Source organism: Choloepus didactylus, chromosome 5 (genome assembly GCF_015220235.1).
Source record: "Choloepus didactylus isolate mChoDid1 chromosome 5, mChoDid1.pri, whole genome shotgun sequence".
Taxonomy (NCBI): domain Eukaryota; kingdom Metazoa; phylum Chordata; class Mammalia; order Pilosa; family Megalonychidae; genus Choloepus; species Choloepus didactylus.
In genome coordinates this window covers 13,159,250-13,183,488 of record NC_051311.1, presented here as the reverse complement: position 1 = coordinate 13,183,488, position 24,239 = coordinate 13,159,250, and the positions used below count along the sequence as shown (strand labels likewise).

At 43.9% G+C, this 24,239-nt stretch overlaps 1 protein-coding gene across 4 annotated transcripts; it reads right to left on the bottom strand.

Annotated features, from left to right (window-relative positions):
• Nucleotides 1–370: 370 nt before the first annotated feature.
• MAP3K8 (mitogen-activated protein kinase kinase kinase 8) lies at nt 371–23,581 on the bottom strand. 4 transcript variants are annotated; one of them, XM_037837967.1, is made up of 8 exons: nt 22,731–23,581; nt 17,212–17,570; nt 10,417–10,584; nt 8,030–8,291; nt 7,118–7,224; nt 3,265–3,417; nt 2,391–2,637; nt 371–1,468 (listed from the first exon to the last, which is right to left on the bottom strand). In XM_037837967.1, the coding sequence occupies exons 2-8, from the start codon at nt 17,545–17,547 to the stop codon at nt 1,338–1,340; spliced, it is 1,404 nt and encodes a 467-aa protein (XP_037693895.1). In that variant the 5' UTR covers nt 17,548–17,570; nt 22,731–23,581; the 3' UTR covers nt 371–1,337. The 4 variants fall into 4 exon arrangements, with proteins under 4 accessions (XP_037693895.1, XP_037693893.1, XP_037693894.1 ...); XM_037837965.1 differs by lacking the exon at nt 22,731–23,581 and adding an exon at nt 21,469–21,602; XM_037837966.1 differs by lacking the exon at nt 22,731–23,581 and adding an exon at nt 21,469–21,511 and having other exon boundaries at nt 17,212–19,191.
• Between the last annotated feature and the right edge of the window lie 658 nt (nt 23,582–24,239).

Sequence of the window (24,239 nt, the reverse complement as noted above, 5' to 3'; positions counted from 1 at the left end):
ACCTATCTTTTAAAAGGGCAAGATAGTCATTAACTCGCCAAACAATAATAGACAAAGTGCATGCAAGGGAGTATAAATGTATAAAAACAAGATGCAAACTAGAACCACACTTACCTACACAAGTGGTTGACAATTATTTTTCTACTTCAATACACCGGAGGAGAACAACACATGCCAGGCACCAGCAATAGCTTGAGAGAGCAGTGACAAAAGGAGCAGGTAATTTGCAAAGCCTCTAGATACTTTTTGCCTTCTAGGGATACATGTTCTGCAACAACCTATATCCCAACCCCTAAAGCCTCCCCAGTCCCAGCTGTGAATCACACTCTTTACAATAATTAAGACACAATACTGAATTTATTCAGCTGGTTTAGCCAATCACATTGGACAAAAATGTTGGTTTATTTGCCTGATGTAAAAACATACTTTAAATAGGAGTACTCATATACTTTACAATGTTAAAATATATATAAGAGAATTTCATGAAAGCATTTGATATAAAACATACACAGTATGCTATTTTAATATACAAATGCTTAAAAGAAAGTAGAGACATAAAATTACAAAAGAGGTATCAGTCAGTATTTACAAAAGTTTCCATTTTCCTTAAAGGTCACTTTCTCATCCTTTGGGATGTACAGAAATTATGTGGTTTTCACAGTTTTATCCACATTCAAAACGTCGTTTTAAATGTTTAAAGCATAGCATGTACAGTTACAAAAATGTTTCCATAGGAACAGAACAGGACTGGTTATAAGTGGCATGCCGTCAGAGGGCTCCTCTTTTAACCAGTTAGCCATTTTTAAGGCACTAGTTCAGCTTATTGCTAAAATACTCAAGTTGTTCTAGTTACCCAGAATATAATGAATCCAATTTATACTAGAGTCTACCAACAATGGCTCAAAGAGTTATCAGATAATATGTACACCAAACAATGATTCTGACTTAAATGAAGATCCCATACTTAAGTTAAAATCAAGAATAGTAATTTTAAGCTAATATATTACCCTTGCGATTGGTATTTTTAAAATTTTAAGCAAAGTGCACAGTGAATGGAAATCAGTCACCAAAAACAATCCTTCTATGAACTCTCAACTTCCTTCCTTGGAGATACACCACCTGAGAAATGAGAACCTTTAGACCTGATGTGTTGTACCAGTGTAGCTTCATAATCAAATGCTCAGGAGCTGCTTGGAGCTCACATTCACGCGTCATTGAGGCCCATGATGCCAGCTAATCAACAACATAATTCCCTATACAGAGGTCTCGTTTACAGTCTGCAGAATCAGCTTCCAGAAGACAGATAGGTCTTAATTTGGAGCAAACGTTGTCATCAATCAGCCATATTCTAGAGTTGGTGGACCCCGAACGAGATTGAAATAGCCAGCCAGGGCTCCGAGGTCTATGTAGAGAGAACGCTGCCTCTTTAGCATCTCAGATTCCTCGGTGCTTCCTGTGCTTGAAGAATCTAAAAAGGGAAGCATTAAATAAGTGAAATAAATGACCAGGGAACATACCCAATACTAAATACCTCTCCCTCCTGCAAACAAGTAATACCTTGGAGCCTCACAAAACAGCTTTTAAGTTCTGGTTTTACTAAAGACTGGTCTTAGAACGCTATGGACTGTTCAGATAATATGACATACACAAAAGAGTTCAAGAAAGAGTCAACAACTACAAGAAACTATTTAAAAATTCTGGCATGTTTTCGAACATCTCAGATGGTTCTCTTTAAATGCAGAAAAGTCAGACAGAAAGCAGAGAAATGCAAACAAGCTTTATAAGGCTTGGCATTCGGGGTTTGCATTAAATGGATCAAAAATGCCACAGATTTCAAGAACACAAATGGAAACCCCTGTCCTAGGCATATTCAGGGCTCCTGAAATGATTGCTGACTTGCCCAAATGGGAAAGATTAGTAAGCAGCAAAGAAATTCTAAGCAGAGGAAGACTTGCAAAGAAATGCAAGTTGACTTCAAACTCAGAATTTTTTCTGTCTGTAGCAGTGCCACAAAGCTTACAACAGAGGACTGGAGCAGTTTACCAGAAGTGAATTAAAAAGAACCCCCCACTTCACCCACAGCAAAACTGTCATGGTTGGTTTATTTTTAAAACCGAAAGATATTCTCTTGCAAAAAAACAAGTCAGAGGCAATCCCCGATAACTGTTACTACATTTAAGCTGAAAATCTGCTATCACTGCTGATTAGCTGGCCAGTATAAAAAAAAACGCTTTTGCCAAAGTACTGGCTGACATTTCTCAAACACCTTTTGGTGCTCAACAAATCATTTCATTTTTTTTTCCCAAGTGCTTGCATAAGCCTCACAGGTTTGATGTAGACAGAAAAAAGAAGGGAAGCGAAGAGTGATACACATAGCAGGGTCCCCTTACCAGCAATATTCTCAGGAAGTTCCAACTCCTTTCTACTCAGCAGCCTCTTCTGCTCCAAGAGAGCGGAGTCCAGACTCTGACAGCGTGGCTGGTCCTCCCTGGGGGGGTTCAGGGCCTCATGCTTCAGGAGGTCTGCCGCCCCAGGGCGGTGGTTGGGGTTCCTCTCCACAGCCGCCTCTATCAGCTCCCTCATGCCAGGACTGCAGTTGTCTGCAATGTCTTCTAACGGAGGCGCTTGCTTGTGGATCTATGAAGAAACCAGCTCTCTTACCAATCACGATATGGAACAAACTTTCAACAGGGAAAGTACTCTAGTAACAAGACACTGGAGAGTAGTTTTGTTTTCCACCCTACGTCCTGCAGCAAATCCAGTTCATAGTCTTAAACACCCTTCCCTTTAATTTCTTAAGGACACCGCGTTGAACCCATCTTTGAGTTGACTGCCGGAAAGGATGCATGCTCAGTTTGACTATGCAGCAATGGCGTCACAGGTGGACGGTGGCCAAGGGTCACCGGGGAGTCTTGGGAAAAGGTGTGCTCCCGGATCTCTCTGGAGCTGCCAGGCCAGGCTGGCGTGGGGATCAACAACCTCGTATCTGTTTCTCAAAAGCGGTCAAAGAACATACACAGTTTCCTTGGCTCAAAGATTTATGCTACTCTACCCTAAGTGGCATTTTATTAGTACCAGATATAATGGGATAGCACGAACTTTATGACTAATGCAACATCTTTGTTGTAAGAACGGAGCTCCCTCCACCTGGGAAGGACTTGAGGCTCCCTCTCCTGGAGCACCATCTCACATCACCCCCCGGAGCACGGGGATCCTCCCGCACCCCAACCCCCCCCCCCCTCCCCCGGGTGTACCTCTACTTACTATGTACAGGTAGGAGGGGTAGGCTGAGCGGGGATAGCGCTTCACCCAGGGCGGGGTGCCCGTCTGCATATGGATGAGGGTGGCCCCCAGGCTGTAGATGTCGGCTTTGGTTGAATGGCCCCTGCACAGAATCACCTCTGGGCTCATGTAAATCTGCAAGAGAGTGGGGAAAACCAGGCTGAGTCCCTCCATCTGTCTGGTTTTCCATTTCCCTAATTCAGTTCCGCAGAATTGGCTTATTCACCTTTATCTTCTTTATTACACACTTAGTCCCCTGGAGAAGAGACTGTCTTCAGTGAAGGAGAATAATGCAGACATTATCTGGGAGCCAAGCAGCTTTGGCTGGAGGCATCACTGAAGCCTGACAAAGAACACCTTTTTTCCAAAAACTAAACGCCAAGGGGCCAGGAACCAAGAGCCCACCGGGGACTCCCATTTGTTTAAGATCTTCAGCACTGATGCGATGGAGTCCATTTTTTAAGCAAAGCACCAATTCCCTTCCTATTTAAATGGGTGCTACCAACATGCTTCTTCACCTGATGCTTGTCATTAAATTATCAAAGCTCTAATTATTTGCAGAGGTCTATGGGGCATAGACACTGAACACTTGGAAGAGAAGAACTTACAAAATGAAGTGTCATGTTGTAAAAGGAACCCCCATTAGTCATTTCTACTGAATCCGTCTTCTTTCTTCCTGCCACGTAATCCAGTAATTAAATATTAAATACAGACCACATTAACACTATTTGGTTTCATTAGTTGAGGCTGAATAAATAGGCCTGGTTTTCTAAACAGTTTCTCTAATAAACGTTTGCTTCTAACTTAAAAGAGAGAGAGCAAAAAACACTGGTGGCTGATCAGCTATATTTCTGAGTAGTTCATATCCTAATTATCAATCTTTAGCTTTAAAAAGCTTTTAGACTGTCTGTCATTTGAATATGGGGGAGGTGCTAGTGTTTCCGGAATACATTTCAGAGGAAAGAGTAAAAAAGACTGGCTTAACAAAAACTGGGGAAACTGCCCAGCTTCCCCTGTCCTAACCCTGCTGGACTCCTTCCTGCCACACACTTCCTGGCTGGCTGGCTTTCGTCTCCTTGTCTGTGTTATTTCTTTCTCTCCTTCTCTCTGGCTCTCTCAGCCAACAGGCCAAACTGAGCTCCTTGTTCTCAAGCTCTCCCTGCAGCAATGCCGGAGTATTTGGACCCTGAAGGTCTTTTTTACTAAATGCAATCACAAAGTTACAAAATCAATGCAGTGAGTGTGATTAGCACTCAACAGTGGATGCCAATTTCACTCTCAAGAGAGCCGGGACTGGGGAAAGTGTCCGCTGTTGGGGTGGTCAGCAGTGGCCACGCACAGGGTGGCTGCAGTCTCGGTGACACCGCGGGCTTGGAGGCAGCAGTGTGGACCGACAGCATCCTTCCAGCCTGCTGGCAGGTCCCCAGGGGTCCTGCTTCCTCAAGCTCTACCACAGGCAGGACAGCCAGGTCGGGGCAGCTGGGCATGGTGTCCAAGGGCTCCTCAGGCTGGGCTGGGGGTGGGGGAGTCACAGAGGCAAGGCTCTGGAGAGTTCCAAGCCCCAAGACTGGGCACAGGAGCAGCAGAACCAAGATATTGGGGTCCCAACCTGCATCTCTCAAAATGTTTACCAGAAAGGGACAGAAATTGTGCAGGGGTGTGTGTGCACTGTGACGACCAAAGCCAACTTTCACCAAGTGAGGCCCAAGGCAGACCCAGGAGAAAATAAGAACTTTACAAAAGGGCCATGCCCTGAAAGTAATTCCAATTAGTTACATTCAATGCTCATTCTTCCTATGCACCATGTAACTCAAAAACTTTACGTTAAATACATGCCAGATTAACCCCGGATATGTACTACATGGTTCCAATGTAATGTTCTGAAGAGACAGAGTGGGGGGGGGGGGGGGGGGACACTGATGATCAACGTCTGTATTTGTGTCCTATATTGCCGGGACCAGAAATCTCTATGGCTACTTAGGTAGCCAAGCAATCGCGCACTAGTGGAAAACAAATCTGCAAGGTCAACTTTGACTAATTATATCTTTTTGGCTCTTTAAGTGTGAGGAGTAAGAACAAGTTGCTGGAAGCTTTCAGTGGTGACTTCACAACCTTGTTCATTACCAAACTTCAAGTGCTGGTAAATACAGGACTAGAGTTTATAACCAGAAAAATGGAGACAAGTCTTAGAAGCCAATTTTGCCACTTCATAAGAGCAATTTACACTGGCTGAAAATAACTTGATCCCAGTGCCATTCAGGAGTGAACACGATGTTATTATTTCATACCCAAGTATACATTCTCGTTTTGTTAGAGAATCCCAAAAAGGACAGGTCTTTCTCCAGCATTGCAAAATATTCATTTTAATCACACTGCCGAGAAGAGAAAGATATTTTCCATCTTTCATGCCATAAATAGCTTGTTTCTCAAACTGGCTCCAGGAAAAAGGGTGGAATGTTACATATTGAAACTGACTAATGCCAAAATATGCTGAAACATTTTCCAAAGAAAGCAGGTCAGAAGCATTAAGTCTTAATAGATTTTGTGCTTTGGTAAAGGAGTCTTAAGATTTGTAGACTAAAACATTCTTTAAAAAAAAATGTCTACACTTTTCTCTTCTTTGAGAAAATATTATTCTGCTCAAGAAAACTGTCAAAAATCCCCTCTCAAGAATTTTCCAGTAATAACTTTAGCAATATCAGCAAAATAAAGGATTTCTTTGATGCCCATAGACTCTTGGCTTTGGCAGCATTTAAAAAAGGTTTATAGAACCCTGGTTTAAAAGGAGGATAATTTTTGCTTTTCCAACAGAGATAGGTCTGTGGCTGGGAGTCTCTGGTGAGTGAAACATCCCATGGGAATGGGGAGGGAGCCAAGAAAGCAGATCTCACATCCATTTACCTTCTCTTTTGCATGCTGTGAAATAAACTGTGCAGCTTCTAACAATTCAGGTAAATTTAAAATAGGGCCTCGTCACCAAAGTACCATCAAGGAAAAGGCCCTTGTTGGTCTTGTTCAATTCCCTGTCACTAGTCACCACAACCAAACCTCCCATGTAATAGATGCTCAATAAATGTTTGCTAAATCAATCAACTACTCAGCCTACTGATGTGAATGTCAATTCAATATGTTATTTGAAAGCCCATGGATGCACTTGTCGGAATCATGTTTAGTTTCAGGAAGGGTTCTTTTTTGTTTGTTTGGTTGGTTGGTTGGTTTTTTTGCCTTAAAGGTGAGTTAAATATTATAGCAAGTTTACAACTTCAAATAAGATGAATCTGTGCCAGCAACTTCAGGTTTACTACAAAAACCCTAGATTAAAAATATGCCAGAAATGCTGGAAGTCTTCAATAAGTACTATGAATCACCATGATAGTTAAGCTGTAATTGAACCAAAACTTAGTTTTATTAGTAATATATCTCAATATCTCAGTTCTATTAAAAGATTACATAGCAGTTAGACCCCAGACTTCAGACTCAGAAACAACTGGGTTCAAGTCCCAGTAGGTCCGTTATTAACTGAATAACTTGGGTACTTTAACTTCTCCAAGCTTATCTCCTTATTGTAAAATAGGAATAATAATAGTATTTGCCTACAGTGACAGCATTTAGCAACAACAGGTTTGTGGTGAGGATGAATGAGATAATTCATTCAGAGTGCTAAACTTAGTACTTGACACAGATCAGGGGCTCACTAAATATGTTACCATGAAAATAACGATTAGAGGCAATGGTTTTCCTCCCCTTCTTTGTCCTTCTTTCCCACAGTAATCCCAGAACCAATTCCATTTTACTCTTGTTAAGATGTTAGCCATTCTCATGTGACTATAGTTACCTCTGTTCCCCGGAGGTCCTTAGGAAAGTAGATATCTTCAGTCATTTGAACACTTAGGCCAAAATCCACCAAAACGGCCTTTGTGGACATGAAAACGATGTTGCTGGCTACAAAGAGAGGGAAAGTTTTTAGTATAAAATTGGATATATGCACATAAAAAAATGAAAATATTATCTAAAACAACAGTGCTTCCCAAATCAGAGCAGGTTTGAAACACTTTCCCTCTGGAGATGAGTGTGTGATATTCAGAAGACGGTAATGACTGGGCTAGAAATCAGGCGGAAATTGGTTCAGAGCATCAAGAATTCAGCCAATGTGGGGATAAATGGTTGTAAGCCCATTAATGACAATCAAGAGCATGACTTTCAAACACTAAATACAAGCAAATTCTTATCGAGCCACTTCCCTAAAACAAAAAATTAAAATACCTATTTCTCTTCCAGTAAGAGTTTTTGCTGGTCCAATGTAGCATTAGGCATTCAAAGTTTATGCTGGGTCTCTCTGAATATTTCCTCATCACATCTCATTCTAAAAAGCAGTTGGTGGAGTCTTGTTTAATGGACTATGGCCAAACTGTTCTTCCAAATTAAAAACCTACTTCTCAAAAATATATGACTGCATGTGTATGCTTCCAAGTAAAATCACTACTTTGAAAGGGTTGCTATCAAGGATACAGGTACTTAACAGATGTGTGGCTATGTCTTTTCGACAACTGGCTTATTGTCCCTCCTACTGACTTTGATAGCTCTCGTGACAGCCTGATTCCAACACCTGTTTTAGAAGCACAGGGGGAGGGTGGAACTCACTGGGAAGGAGCCCTTCTCCCTACCACTGAGGAAGGAAACAGTTCCATTTGTTTCCTCTCTAAGTCTTTTTCAGCTAAAAAGATATAAACATCCAAAGATAACTCACGTTTAATATCGTGGTGAATTACTTTCTTTGAGTGTAAAAAATCAAGTCCCTTGAGAACATGCTTTGTCACCCAAATAATTTCAAATTCTCTCAGTGGTCCACAGCTCTCCAGTTTCTCCATAACAGACCCTCCCTCGCCTGCTTCCATAAAGAGATGGACGGTTTCACCCCACAGGACCACGCCGTATAACTCAGCGATGTTCTCGTGTCGGAAGCAAGCCTGGATTTCAACATCTGATGGCTTAAACTGATCTACTGGGATCTAGAACAGAAAAACATGAGTGAGAGTCTAAACAACTTCCAGATTAAAAAAAATACATATATACTATGTAGGTCAACCCACAAACCACAAGGCAAAATAAATACCCTCAAGGATACTCTGACCTGTATGAAATTGTACTACGGAGTTAAAATAATGTCTACCTCAGACCTGCCTTTACATTGTCAGCTTTAAGTATAAAATTCAAAATAAGAAAATAAAAACAAAATAGCAAAATATCGTTTTCATGGGAAGTCTAGAAATCCAAGCTTTTTATATTATTGATGATTGAATCAAAAGAGGGATTAATTTCCCACCTGCTATACACCTAATTTCTACAGTTTAGATTATACTTTCAATGTTTCAACTTATTGAGACATAATAGTCTTTCGTCTCACAATGAGTGCTGTAACAAAATATTTAAAAGAAAAGCTGTCCACCCACACCATCAAATAACAAACAGTTCTTTATAAAGAAAGAAGTAGATCTTCAGTAAAGATAGAAATGTCTCCAAAACACAATGTTAGGTGAAAATAGCAAGAAGCAATAATACATATTGTACGTTCCCATTTGTAAAAATTTTTAAACTATACAAACATACACGCATAGAGATGTTCTTGAAGGATATCCAAGAAATCATAAAAGGTAGTTGCCTCAGAAAAGGAATCTCATTTTTTAGCCTACATCCTTTTGAACGTTTGGAGTTTTTATCTTCTTTTATGTTTTTGTAAAATAAAATACCATTTAAAAATTAAATAAAAAGTTCTATAAGGAAAAAAAAAATCACCAAGCTATGTTCTGGTAATTTATCTGGTGAAACTAAAAAACAGGATGCTTAGGTTCTAAGATCCTCTAGACTTTTTAAACTTCCTGAACATGTCTCCTTGAAATGCAAGCTTAATGGGGCTTTCTAAACTCTTCTTTTTTTTTTTTTTCTTTATAATAGAGGTACTCTAGCCAATCTCTATAAAGGAACAATGAGGCCAAGGTATTGCTGATCTTTTAATTACAATAAGAGAGACTGAGACATGATATTCGGTAATTATTTATTTTGTATTTTTGTTAAACTGAAAGTGAGTTTATTCTATTTTATTGCATTTTAAAAAGGACACTTACTGACATAAATAACAGACATAAATAAAAGTGTAAAAATGGTAAGTATGAGACTCAATGAATTATCAACTGGACACACCCACAGAAATGTGTCGATTAAGAAACGGAGTTACCCCAGCGCCTCAGAAATCCCCAGAATCGCTGATCCCCAAGGGTACCCACTCTCCTGGCTTCCAGCAGCAGGGATTTGTTTTGCCTATTTTTGTTCTTTATATAAATGGAACCACACAGTAGATCCTATTTTGCATATGGCATTTTGGGCTACATATAATGGGTAGGAGATTCATCCGCATTACTACAGCTGTAAATCATTTATGCGCTTTGCTGTACGGTTTTTCACATAAGAACACCACATTTCAGCATCTGGGATGTTTCCAGTTTGGTACTATAACAAATCGGACTGCTACAAACATTCTGTGTTTGGTGAACATTGAACCCATTTCTGTTGGGTGTGCACTTAGAGGAATTGTTGGGTTACAGAGCATGTGAATGTTCAGCTTTGTTGGAGACTGCCAAACAATTTTCTAAGAGAGTAGTATCTCAGCAATTAATCTTCAGAAAGAAAAGACTGAGTTGGAAGACCAACTCAATAATTGATCTATTTAAATTCAGCCCTTTAAATCTGCGGTCTCGAGAAGGCTTGCAGCTTCCCTGCCTAGACTCCACCCAATGGGCAGGATCGATGGGCCACACAGATTTGGTCTTGCGTTGCGTGACAGAGCTCCTCCACCCCATGCCAAGAGTGATGACGTTACCCAAGCCAGTGCTAAATAAACCAGCACTTCTGTATCATGTTTGACCTACATTAAAGTCAACGATGCACTGAAGCAGTGACTTAGGGGATGAACGGCCGGAGGTATCAAGCAAATCCATGAAGAAAGATGCTTCTGGACAGGGCACCCTTGGATTAAATCCAGCCAAAGAGTAACAACTTTTAAATAATGCAAATAAAGTGACACACAAAAGCGACAGTGCCAAACGTGCAATGCACACTGTCGAGTTATCAAGCACATACCAGTTTACATGCCATTCTTTTCTTTGTCTTTATGTCTTGTGCTAAGTACACTTTTCCAAAGGCCCCCCGAGGGATGAAATCGGAGCCAATATTCCTGTAAGTCAGCTTCCAAGGAATGAGGAGCACATCTGAGTCTATTTGATAGCGACCATTTTGGGGAGTGATCACCTAAAACAAAATAAAAACATGGGATGGTGAGAATTTCTGCAAAACTGTCATCTTCCAAGACCCACACATGAGAAACTGGTTATTTAAGATGCATTTCTACATGTAGTATTTGAAATGAATGTCACCGTGTCTAATCGCAGTCACTGAACAGTGACTATATTTAGAGTTTTGGCAAGACAGGGAGAACAGGTAACAGGAACGAGCCCGTTTAGACATGATCATATTTCCATTGACTGCTGGGCAACTAATTGCCAAATCAAACCGAAAAAATTTTTTATCTAAGGGAGCACAGCTACTGTGACCAAAAGGTTGAAAATACGGATTGCATAAATATAAACCCTGCCTGTAGGTTGACTTGTTTCTAATTAAAGAGTGCTAACCTGTCTGGCCACGTAAGAGAATGCTTAGAACTGAACTGATGGCCATGAAGTATTCTAGAACACAACGTGTTACGCCAGAACTATGAGCTGACGAGGCCACGTAAATAAAGTAAGGGCAGAATTATTCTTCAGCCACTTACTCATTTGGTATTTATTGAGTGTGAAGTATGTGCCAGGTACTGTGTTTGGTGCTGAGGAAACAGCCAGGAACAAGAGCTTTCAAAACTAGCCAGTTCAAAAATTAAGAGAGCTGTATCTTGAGAGCAACATGGGTCACCAGAATGTGGGCATTTGTTAAAACTCATCAAACTGGACAAGTACTATCAGTGTATTTTACTGTTTATAAATTATATCTCCATTTTTAAAGAGGAACAACATTTAGAGGAGAAATCATTATAATTAAAATTAAAACAGATCAATATGGTAATCCATAGGCAGTATGACCTGGAGTACATGCCTACAAAAGATTTAAAAATGTTTTTGAAAGGAAAAAAAATAGTCTGGAAAATCCAGTTTTTTGTGAATGCAATTAGCAAAAATTTTGACTGTGGATTACAGCAGTAATGATGCAACTATCAAAGGCACATGAAGTTATTCCAAACACAGAAGCAGCTAAAGGTGCATAGGAGAAACTTCCAAATCCACAGTGCAGGGAAAGAATAAACACCTGCTGCATGTTCAGATGCCCCGGGCCTTTCCTGCTGTCTCCTGCTATGGAAATATTTCTAGAAACCGTAAAGGTCATTTGTGCAGTCCCCATTCTTGCTAATTTTAGCCACACATCTTACAGTCCGATGAGTTCACTATTAGGCAGGGAATGAAGCAAAGAACATTAACTCGAATACTTGGGAGTGTGAAGTCACTGCGTTCTCATCTTAAATATTTACTGAGCACTTCCTCTGTGGAAACTTGTATGGGGCCCCAGAGCCTGAGTACCTACAGACCATCGTCTTGGCCTGTTGGAGAGATGATGCCCTCACAGGGAGCCAGCCACCACTGGGGGCCAGAGGCATCCTTTTGCACCAGGCTAAAAACATGCTGAATTTAGCCCATTTCCACATTTAGACAGAACCATACCCCTTGAACCTGAGTGTACTCTCTTACTGCTTCTTTCTTACTATTAAATATTTATAGACCCAATTTCACTGTGCCTTCCCGTCATCCACTCCCATGTCTACCCTAGCCTTCATGAAGATCTTCCTTTTGTCCAGTTTAAATATGTCATACTCATGCTTGGGAGGGGGTGAGACAGGAACTTTTACATTGTACATATGTTACCACCATTAACAAAAGAAAGACTAAAGAGACAATGACAACGAAATGCAATCCAGGATCCTTGACTAGATCTAATAATGGAGGAGAAAATGCCCAAAAGGACATTATTGGGACAACCGAAAAAAACTGGGCTGTAAGTTTACTTCAGTATTAAAGTTCTTGAACCTGATAATGGGATTTAATGTGGTTACATAAGTGAATATCTTTGTTCTTAAGAGTTACACATGAAAGTAGTATACCACCTACTCTTAAATGTTTAGAAAACACAGGTATAGATAGATAGATAGATAGATAGATAGATAGACAGATAGACAGACAGACAGACAGACAGACAGATAGATGATATAGAATGATACACCAAATGCGGCAAAATGTTAAAAGTTAGTAAATCTGGGTATCTGGGCAGGGGGCATATTGGAGTTCTCTGTATTATTTTTGCAGCTGTCCTGTAAGTTTGAAATTATTTCAAGATTAAAAGTTAAAAAAAATATATTATGCCCAATTTGACCCACTGTCCTCTTATTCTGTCCAAGAGGACAAAGGATGATAAAAGTGTCACCCACTGAGTGCTAACTATGGGCCAGGTGAGTCTTCTCTTCAAGTCCTGCGACAGTCCTAGGATGAGAGCAGCCCTTCTGTCATCTCCACTTTCCAGATGAGGAAAGTGGCTCCAGGAGCTGAAGCAGCTTGCTAGTAGCGACAGGCCAGGATCCTAACTCAGGGCAGCCAGACTGCTCTTCCTTGGATGAGAGCCTTTTACCTTCCAGAAGGCCATACTGAACGCCCAGCCGTCATCAGAACCCGGTTATTAAAATCTGGCATTCACCTGTCACTGAGCACACCTTAGCTGCCTCCTCTTTAGAGCAAATAACAAAAGGCCCTTCAGTCCTCTTTTGCAGCATCCCTCATTTCGGGGACCCTCCTGAGTGCACTGCAGGTTCTCCATGGCACCCTTGGACGACTGGTCCTAGAGCTTCGATCCAGTGTGGGTCACAAGTCCTGCCGGGATTGAGGGTGGGTTTATTTCTTCTTTCTGGTGCCTACCAAATAATCTTCTGGAGATCCAGGCTGCTTCCCTCTGCCAACCACTTCAACTTACCAAAGTCGCCTGTATGTGTAGACATTTCTGTTTCTTCATTTAGGTTGCTATCATCTATACTAGACAATACTGGGCCCAAGAACAGCCTGTGAGAAGAATTCTTGGGTAGTTTAGTAAGTTTCGTAAGCGGCCTGTGTGATATGGCTCTGGGGTTTCGCATATGATCTTGGGCTACATTCAAAGAGGCATGTATCTAGGACAAAGCTAAAGCTGGCCCTGTCCTATTCTGCTGGCCACACAACACTGCCATTGCACTACCCAGATGACAAGGGACGTCAACATACAACATAACACAAGCAGTGGACAGGTAAAATGCATGTGGAAGGAAAGAAACAATCTGGGGAGTGTGAGACTTTTCAATACTGGAAGGTCTGTTATGAAGATGGGGAGTAACAGCCATACACGACAACTGCAATGGCTTACATGGTTTACATGTTTACCATGCATCATCAGGTCACATGCAGGCATTATTTGTTCCAAACACCACCCCTACGGAGTAAGTGCCATGGTATTACCCATTTTACAGATGAGTAAACAGAGGCACAGAGGGGTGAAATAACTAGCCCCAGGCCACACAGCTAATCCATTCCAGAGCTGAGATGCACACCTCAGCAAGTCATCTAATGGGCCTGCAGTCTCAATCAACACTCATTATACAGACCTTTTTTATTGCCAAAAAGGAAAACTAGGACTAAGGGGAGAAGGCGAAGGATTTCAGTTCTATCTAAGGAAGAACTTTCTTACAACTGGAATTGGCCAAGTATGAAATTAAATGCTTCAGAATGTAATGAGCGCCTCGTCACGGGAGATGTTTGAGCACAGACTAAAATGCTCTGACAATTGTTGGGGTGATGAACAGGATGATTCCAGTATCAGACAGAGGACTGGGCTCAAGGCCCTTAGAGGTTCCTTCAACACAGAATCAGCCCAGGCCCGTGACCAACCCCCGAAGAACGGCACTCAGTATCTCACACCTACATCTACGAATGAGGCCTTCGGTGGGGGCACTCTGGCTTCCCAAATACCCGCGAAAGGGTTGAGGGTTTGGAACCCATCTTAGGCCATGCATCCCCTGATCAGGTTATGAATCAGACTAGACCATATATTACTGTGACACACTCATACAAACAACCCCCAGGTTAGTCTCCTAAAGTTTCTTCCCTAGGCCTTGCTAGATATTGGTAGAACCTTTAACACATACTCTCTTTAGGAAAATAGCACACACGTGCACACACACAGACCACCCTCCCACCTGCCCATGCTTCAGGACAGTTTTGTAATTCCTGGTCCTCCACCCTTTTTAATGAACTCCACCGGCATCTCAGTTGTTGGCTGCCCAGAACACACCATGCTCCCTATGACTCCAGGCCTTTGCCCTTCACCTGGAACATTCTCCACCCCTTTCATCTGGCTAACTCCAGCCCAGGGCTTCAGGCCCCAGCTTAGGCATCAACTGCTCTCCGAAGGCTCTGCTGACATTCACTCTTCCCCTACCTACCCTCATGGGTGGGAAAGGTATCCTGCTTGAGTGTTTCCATAGCAACCAAGGCATATAATGCTTGGGCAAGTATCAAAGTGAATTATAATTGCCTGCTTTACTTGCCTCCTGCACTCACTAGGCAGAAGGCTCCAAGAGGGCACAGGCACACAGTATCTCTGGCACATGGAAAAGTACATGAGACACTGGAGACAGTCCAGGCACCTCTAGCAAATGAACGGATCAATAGGTAAACACACTTTAAAGACCGAATTCTACCTTGGAATTAATCAGTTTAGTAGATAATTAGCTGTCATTTTGTACGTTAGAGAGACAGAGCAGCAAATGAAGCACAGAAGAGAAAAGTGAGGATGGGGTTGTGGGTGGTGGATGATGAGAAGAGAAAGGTCTGGAATACAGGACAGCTCCAAGGAGAGCACCATGTGAGAAAAAACACACACGAAAAGCAAACACCAAAAGCAAAGCCCCACTCCCTTACCACTGTGTCTCAGATTGGCTGGATTAGGGGTGACAGATCCCAATTCCTAGTCATTATTTATGAAACCCAGAGCTGTGATAAGTCATTGACAGACATGGGGAATTATCCCATCTTTAAGGACAACTGCAGGAAAGTCAACCATGAACCCAGAGCCATCGATTATGGACTGATTGGCCTAAGTGGGCATATTATACATTCCTATGGATGTTAAAGCCCTCCTCTTATTTCATTCAGCTTTGAAGTCTTCTTGGTTTATATTTTATATACTTGATCATTTTTCAGATAAAATCTTTTTTAAAGTTTTGAAGATTTCTGCTTTTACAGTACGTCCTATTCTTAAATTTTTTGCTTCCCATACATTTGTTTACCAACAGAGCACAGGCTCTATGGTAGACCATGATGTTTTACTCTCACCCCATGCTGATAATGTTTTGACTTCCTTTTTATGTCTTAGTTTCTCTCCTTCTCTGCACTAGCTTTTCTGGCCCCTATCCTTACACTTCAGGAGGCGATTTCTCTATACCCCTTATAATTTCCCTGAATTTTGTTCTGTACGTTCCCGGTGAAGTTCTATGGCCCATCTCTCATAACTCTGGTGGGCCAGAGGGGATGGCCAAATACACCAAAGTCTCTGCATATTTACAAGCAAGAAAAAAAAAATTTTATTCCTCCTTTAAAATACCCATTTTAACAAATAAATATGGAAAAAGAAAAAGAGAGAAAAGAAGAAATATCTAAACAATTGTGTTTCTCAGAGACAAGCGTTATTTTGCACCTGAGTTTTCCAGCTAAACTCTAGCTAATAAAATCAGGTGCCCACTGTACAGCATTGTTCTGAGTTCAATTACTTAAGTAATATCCTTAAGGTAAAGTAGTTGGCTGGATTGAGTATTTCAGTATATCCATACCACAGCAAGTCAACAACGATGCAAAATGTAATCTTGCTCCATATTGAGCTACAGCTGCACACAACTGGCTTTTAACAAAACAAACAATTCACTACATAGCTGACCTAAATTACCTTGTTTTCTTTAATTAAATGAATGTGGTATGCAGAAAAACAAAACAATTAAGTACTGATTTTGTCCAGACTCCCTACTCCTTTGGCACCAGCCATTTAGATTCGCCAAAGGGAAGGGAGTCACTTTCGTCGATAAACATGTTTTGCCAGTTCTCACCTACTCCTCTACAAAAAGCTGTTTTTAAAAAACTGGATTGTGTTCACCCAGCACCTATGTTCACCTTTGGCATACTAAGAGGCTGAGGAGGCCCAGGTACACCTGAACACATCACCTGATCTACTATTGTGGAACAGAGTGTTGCCACAATATTTAGAATCATTTGCATACTCGGGATGACTAAAGTAAATATATCATTTGTCATTCATACTTTGCCAATTAAAGAGAGTGAGTCTGTGGATAGCTATTTACTGCCTTCAAACTGCATTTCTATAAGAATGAGATTTAGCCATTATTCATATTCTGGCATTTTAAGATGTGAGAAGAGAGGAGCACACAGTTCAGCCTTCAAGACTATGAATTAGAGACAGTGGTATTCACCTCGTAGATGAAGCGTTCTTACTAAGCCTTTTTCTTCTCCCTAAATGATAACTGAGCTTTTAAATGAATTGTTACATTAAAATACATTATTCTTTAATTTCCTACCAGTAAAATATGTTCAAGACTTCTTAAATGGAACTTTTAATGGAGACTTTTTCTACATCTTTAACATGAAGGTGACTCTTACAGATACTGTGTTTCAAAAAATCATACTGAGAGGTTAGCCTAAACTGAGTTCAAAAGCTGCTATGCATTAAATGAAGCTATGGGGGAAAAACAAACAAACAAACAAAAACAAAAGCACTCAACTGACCAGGAAAAAACAAAACAAAACATACCATATTTAATAAAATTCCAGATTCTTGTGGTCGATGTCCATAAAAACGCTTTGCAGTATTGGATATATGGTTGGCGAAGGCAAGCAAATCCTCTACTGTCCCGTATCTGACTGACGACAACGAAGGCACCTCCTTGCCACTGAGCAGCAGGGACTCCGTACGCTCCTCGTTTTGATTGTCATCTGGACACATGGTCATTAGACTGGGTTCATAAACCGCCGGCTCTTCACTCGTGTAAAGATTTTCCATAATATCTATTACATCAGACACGTTCAAATGTTTAATTAACAAATCAATTTCTTCTTTATTGTCACTTCCAGTGCTCATGTACTCCATCACTGTTGTGCTTTCCAGGGAGTCTGCAAAAGAAAACACCAATATTTATTGCCCTGTGTTTGTTTCACTACAGCACTGGTAATCAACTGGAAATAGATGCAAAAGGATAAGGAATATTGTTCTACAGACGCTTGTTTATAAAATGAGGGCTCCGTGTCAACAGGGTGTGTGGATTCAAGTTTACAGACAGGGAAGAGTAAAAGGGACCTCAGATAACCTTTAGCCCAAAGGGTTTACTTTGCAGAGAAGAAACCTGAGCCCAGAGACCTTCCTGGTTGGCAGCATCAGCTACGGCCTCTGAAATCAAACTTCCACCAAATAAAGAGCAGCCCAGGAATCTCTGAAGAGCTAAGGTTTCTGGACTTCAATAGTTCCCAACCCTGATCAATCTTGCTGCTCGCCCAAGGTGGCGAGGACCCTGCAGGGATCACTGGCTTTCATGCCAAGGGTGATTTTAAAGAAAAAGAACCACTTTACTAAATTATGTACGTACCTAACTTGGTAAATAACATTCAGACCCTGAAGCCAGTTGCCCATAAAATGGATTTTAATCTAAGAAAACTGTATGACAATAGGTCAAGTTTCAGGAATAATTCTGATGCAAATGAGTTAAAGAGCAAATCTGATGTCTTAGTTCTGCCAACCATGAGTGTGAGAAAGGAAATGATTCATTTAACTTGGGAATCAGCTGGTCTCCTCCTGGGCTCCAAATTCCTCAATAGTGCAGACCAGTCATTTCAAGGGTCCAGGAGACTTAATTTAATATCTAGGCAAATGACCCTCTAGAGTTGTGGTAGCGTAAAGAGACCCGGAAAGCCAGATCTATCATAGGCAAGAGATGGGTAAGGCCAACTAACTAATCTCGCCAATCCTGTATTGCAGTTCTTATATACAGATCAGGTGCCACAACTGGGAAACCATAAGTGAGAAAAAGGAGGTAAAGCAAGGCTGAAAAGGGATGTATTACACAGGATTTTAGAGCAAATTCATTCTGAAGGAGAAAAGATAAAAGGATCTAAGAGACCTGAAAGAATTTCAAAGCATATCTTTCTACTCAAACCACTGCGTCTCTGAAAGCATACAACCTCTCTCTGAAAAAAATGGTTCAGGTTCTTAAAATCACATGCTCTTAACACACAAGCACTCAGTGCTGACAGCCCCCACCACAGTTCAAAGCTCTAGGCTCGCAGGATGCGGTGATCTGCCTGGGTGAACTGCACTTAACCAAAGAACTACACCACCGAGCATCGTCATTAACGGACTTGACCCTCGTTTTCGTATGTACAAATTATGTCTGCAGAGGGCAGTCTAGTGTCCTGGTTGGAATTGAATCACTGACTTGGGAAGCAGACAGTCTGGGGTCAAACCTGTATCTCAATTTCCCCGTCTGTAAAATGGAGGCAATATAACAGCATCTGCCCCAGAGGCTTCAATGAGCTGAGGTGCATACAGAGCTCAGAGCAGGGCCTGGTACCTGTCAACAAGCGGTGTGACTTCTAGTGACTATTCCATGCCCCCAAAGAGAAGCACTGAGTCAGGTTCCTGTGTGTGCAGATGTGGCTTTAGACCTCCTTTCTTATCTGCAGATGGGATGTGGCTACCTCTTCCCCCACCTTCATGACAGTGAGGTTGCAAAGATTGTATCTAAATCAAGAGACAAAGAAGGGGGAAAAAAGGCATAAACCTATGACACGCTTTGAGGGTTATTATCACCAGTTCCATCTAGGCTGGCAGCCGCGCTCTCCCGTAGGCTGCTGGTCTTGGAGGGAGTGATCTGGGCACTGGAACACCAGCGAGTTCCGAGAGGAACTGCTTAAGTGAACGGGGGAACACTGGAACTTGGTTTCATCCAGGCTTTAGTTGCAGTTTCTGTTCGCGGAATTTAGACCAGGGGAAAACAGAACTCAAAAACAACTAAATTTAGGATCCCACTGACTGAAAAGTTCCAAGACTCCTGGATTTATTTGTCAAATAGATAGCTTGAGTGTAAATAAAGTTCCGGGTACTGATAAGAGAGAGAGAGAGAAGAAAAATTCCACCCTGTTTACCATCAGTCAGCTGATCCAGAGATAAAAGGCAGGTTTTAGTTTCTGAATCCTGCCGAATGTCTCAAGCATTGATATGTAAAGTTTTAGAGGTTAAACACACACACCCCCTACGCTTGGAGCTGGAGGGCTGAGGGAGAAGAGGGTCAAGGGGCGGGGAGAAGATGTTTGCCTGAGGTCAACTGCAGGGCTCCTCTCCTGCAAGTCAACGCCCCCCAGTGACCCTGAGGACCGGCTGGCCTGCTAAACGCCTGCAGAATGCAGCAGCAGCTTCCGGCCTTAACTAAGGAGACAATCTGCTAATGATTTCTGAGTTAATCCTGATCAGTACAAATCAGGAAAGTATTCTTGTTTAGCAATAAAGACCTTTAGTATAGGATGACTGCCTCCTGGCCACCCCAAAGAATGCAGTTTTCAATAAAAATCCTCATAAAATTCCAACTTCTTAATGGAGTAGCCAACTACTACAATTTTAGAAATGGAAAGTTGTGTAAATATAGCCAAAATTGTTGGCTTCACATTATTTTAGAAATTAGTAATAAAATCAAGAGGATATCCTATTCCTAAACATCAATGTGATATTCCTGGCTACTTTCATCTACAATAAACAAATGTTGAGAATTTCCTGGCAAGTGTGAATGAAAACAGCCAAGATTACAGGCACAAGCTTCTGCCTAACAAAGGACAGTTATACAGTCCTGTTACTTCCCATTTAAAAGATTTTTCTGCCAAAATAGTACATTGTCTCTCGGGGCATGTCTCATTAGATTTTTCTTCTCAAAAAGAGCCAGCATGAGCCTTCGCTGTACAGAAGTGTGTCTAAACCTCTAGACACTCCAACTACCCGATTTTCCTTACATGACAAGTTCCTCAATGGCCACTGGCCAGGAGGAGCAGCGCACACAGAACTCAGTCCTTCGGGGAACTGGGGGTGTCTCTGGAACCAGACTCCCCTGGGCAATTCCAAAGCGCTCAAGCCACAGGCAGGTAAAGCAACTGCAGGCCCGTTTCTTTCCCTGTTTTTACCCAGAGCAGTCCTTTATTCTGGACAAAACCTCTTTGACAAAGCGTAAAAGCCAAGCATCACAACGTTTCACCTAAAGACAGCTCGCGGCCGTCCCCGGTTAACCCTGGGGACCAGCCCTGGCTTCCTTCCAAGAGTTGTTCTCCGCCCAGAACTACAAGGATTTTTGGAGTCTTGGTACCGCATTACCCCCGGGAAACAGCTTTGTTTTCCCTAATAGTCTTTCTTGGGCCAAAAGCCCAGTATTCCTCCTCTGCTACAACCACCCTTTAGTCAGAATATAGAGGTTGAGTATATAGGCAAAAAATTCGTTTCGGCCGCTCGAAAAGCTCGCTGCAACGCGGACCCCCACCCCCATTCCCTTCCTCCGGGTCCCGAAAGCCAAGGGACTTAAAGGGGTTGTAAATTATAAATGCACCCGTTGCTTGGCTTCTGGGACCCCGGGACTACGAGGTCCACTCACCCGGGGGGTCGACCAGGAGAGAGCAGTTGTCCGGGCGGGCCCCGCAGCAGGGGCGCAGTGACAGCGGGTCCCTACTTCCCCGCGCGCTGCCAGACCAGCACTGCACGGGCGCTGGGGATCCGGGAAGGAGAAGGAAGGGGGCGGAGCCGCAAGTCGGCACCCCGTGAGACCCTTGCGCAAGGTGCTTTCCAGCCGTGCCCGGCTGCAGCCGGCGACCCGCGCGAAGGACGGAAACGTAGCTGCGGGGGATCCGGCACACCCCTACCTCCCCGCGCTCCGCAGCTCTCCCGTCTGCTAGGGAAGCAGCCTCCACTTTAGGGTGTGAACCCCGGGGCACCCAGGAGGGGCGCCGCCAGAAAGACAGCCCCGAGCTCCGAACTCTGGGTTACCTGTCTCCTCCGCGCGGCACCCCGACGGCTCAGCGCCCTCCTGACCGTCGGCCCTCCCCGGCAGGGCGCGCCGGGGCACCCAGGTCCGGGCGCAGGCAGAAGGGGGAGCCAGGGCCCCGGGCCCCGGAGCGTGGTGCGGCTTTCAGAGCGTGGCAGGCGAGTGGGCCCCGGGCCGCCAACGCTGCCCGCGTGGGTCCCTGACTCACGGCGTCTGAGCCGGCCGGGGGGCGGTGCCGCAGGCTCCAGTCGCCTCCTCCCCGCGTTTTCCATTTCCCCTTTCTCTCCGTAAACAGAAAGCGACTCCTCGCTGACAGGGGACGCCGGAGCCCCCGCGTTGGGAAATTCCGGCCTCCCCCCGATTGCCATCGGAGAGCCTGGGCGGAGTTGAAGGCGGGAACTGGGGAGGAGCGGATCGCCGGGGCTTGGGGGGTACGGGTGGAGGGAAGGAAGTGCCGGGCAGTGCTGGAGTCGGGAATTACCAAACCGTTCGGGGAGGGAGGGGGAGAGCCGGTGAGGAGACGGAAAAAGTACCCGCGCGGCTGCAGAAGGGCCCGGGACACCAGACGCGTTTTCCCCCGGCTTGAAGACCGGGAAACCTGGTTTCAGAGTGCGCCCTAATGGCGGAGCGGGATGGAGGGCGAGCGCACCTCCCCGCTACTTCCTGGTCTCCTCCAAGGAGGATCGCGTTTCCCAGCCGGCTTGCGCCCTTTGAGCCCCTCGGGTGTCCCAGGCCCCGGCAGCGTCCAGAGTTCGGGTCAGGTGCCCAAACAATGAGTGCCCTGATCTGTGGTCCGCACGCATGGACTCCAGTTCAGCAAACGCTGGGGAGAGGCTGCAGCGGGCTGAGCCCGGGGCCTGGGCTGGAGCTTCGAGAAGTGGACGTGCGCGGCGGGGGCTTATAACCTGAATTTGTTCTTTCCAGTCCGTATTGGAACTTGCTATTTGCACATCACGATATGTACCTGTTCCGGTCTCCTAACCCCGGCTGCGAATCTGGGATTCTGGACCCTGCTTGGGAAGCAAAGCCAAGTTCGTTTTGTAGTGTGCTTCCTGGTTTGAATGCAAGGGTTTAGTGCAGGTGAGGCAGAAGGAAACGCCCCTCCCCCTGAAATCGACTGTGCGGGACATTCCCAACACGCACTTAGCTGCATGTTGTGCCCCTACCCAGTCCTCCCAAGTCTCAAGCACCCAGTTGAGGGGGGCACTTTGCAATTCTGCCCGGAGAACGAGAGAACGTAAGGTAGATACAGTCTCCATCTTACCACCTAGACGTTGGGCGTCCGGGACAAAACCCAGATTCAAACGCCACAGGACTCCGAGGTTTGCTTGAGAAGCACATTCTCCCTCCTGCAGCTTCAAAACGGTATCCGACCAGCTCTGGATCGTTCTTGCGTGGAGACCGAAGCGCTGGGTTCCTTATATAAGCCCAAGGAAGTCAGAGAATTGCCCGTGGACCTAGACTAGCCGAGGTGAGAAGCGAGGCCCTTGCTGTAGCTCCTTACATCCCATCATTTCTTTGTGTTCTGGTAGAGAAGGGACCAGGATGATGATCGAGTTAACTGACAGTCCTCTGAGCCCCTCAATGAAAGGGAACCCAACTAGCTAAAACGGCGAGACCGAGTGACTCGGTACTTAAATCATCCCCTAATTTATTCTAAATGCCTGGGCGTGGCTGACTCAGGAGTTCCATCCCTTGGAGCCCTCCAGGTTACCCCAGGCGGCGGCGGGGTCCCAGGTGCCTGGAAGAGAGGCCCTTCTGCGGGGACTCGCCCTTGCTGGTCTCGGGGGTGGTAGGGAGTGCTCGTAGAGCAGCCCCGCCCGTCGGGACGCGGACTCGGCGGAATTTGGCGGAATTTGGCGCTGGCTTGGGAGTGGATTGACCCTCCCACTCTCGCCCGAAGCTGAAGCTTTTCTCTGGAAACCAGGCTGGAGGAGGTCCTCACCTCTCCTTGTAGCGTGAGAGACCCAGAGACGTCTCTCCCTCATCTGTCAGTTTCCGAACAATCAAGGATGATCTTTTTAAACGTTTTAAAAATGGAAACACAGAGCCGCTCCCGCCCCTTTTCCCCTTGAATGAGCTCATTAAAACCACACCTAATCTGGGAACTAAGTGGTAGGCTTACTTCCTTCATTAGAGGGCTCCCAAACCTAGCTGAGTTTTAGGGCGTGGACGAAACGGCTGGTTTCTCAGGGTTCTCGCTGGCTGTTGTAGAGTTATGCAATGACATATCTCACCCCTGTGGGTGAACTGGGAGGAGGTGTTACTCAATAAAGTTTTTAAAGCGCAATAAATAGTGAACCTGGGACCCCGAAGAGCCTGAAAAGAGAGAACTGAAAAAAAGAAAGGTGTGTGCACTCATGATATTTTTCTTGTTCAGGCCCCTGTTACACAGTTACTAAAGCAATCCTGCTCTTTTAGGAACCGTGCTAGCAAAATGATGTTTTTAACCTCGGGCAAGAATATGCACCAACGTGGAAGGCGTGATTCAAGAAGTCCCTATAAGATATATTACAAAACAGCTCTCTGGAAGCTGTGTGCAGCTAACAAAAAGCACCTTAAACTTGGGTTGCAGCTGCTTTCAGTTTACCAAAAGAGGGTTTCTCTGCTCACAAGTTTGGACAATAAGGGGTTGTAATCTGTAGGTTGGAAATCAGAACTCATTTACTCATAAAAACAAAATTATTAACAATGTGTAGACTACCAGGTCAGCCCACCCAGCTAGGTTCTATATTAACAGCCATGGTATATTTTGTGGGGAACTGCTTTCCCG

Excerpts from the sequence above, each read along its gene's own strand:
- MAP3K8 (XM_037837967.1), bottom strand. The coding sequence starts at position 17,547 with ATGGAGTACATGAGCACTGGAAGTGACAATAAAGAAGAAATTGATTTG. Across the intron at positions 10,585-17,211 it reads CTGGAATTTTATTAAATATG|GTGATCACTCCCCAAAATGG; the intron begins GTATGTTTTGTT and ends ATTTTGTTTTAG. Across the intron at positions 3,418-7,117 it reads AGGACCTCCGGGGAACAGAG|ATTTACATGAGCCCAGAGGT; the intron begins GTAACTATAGTC and ends ACTCTCTTGCAG.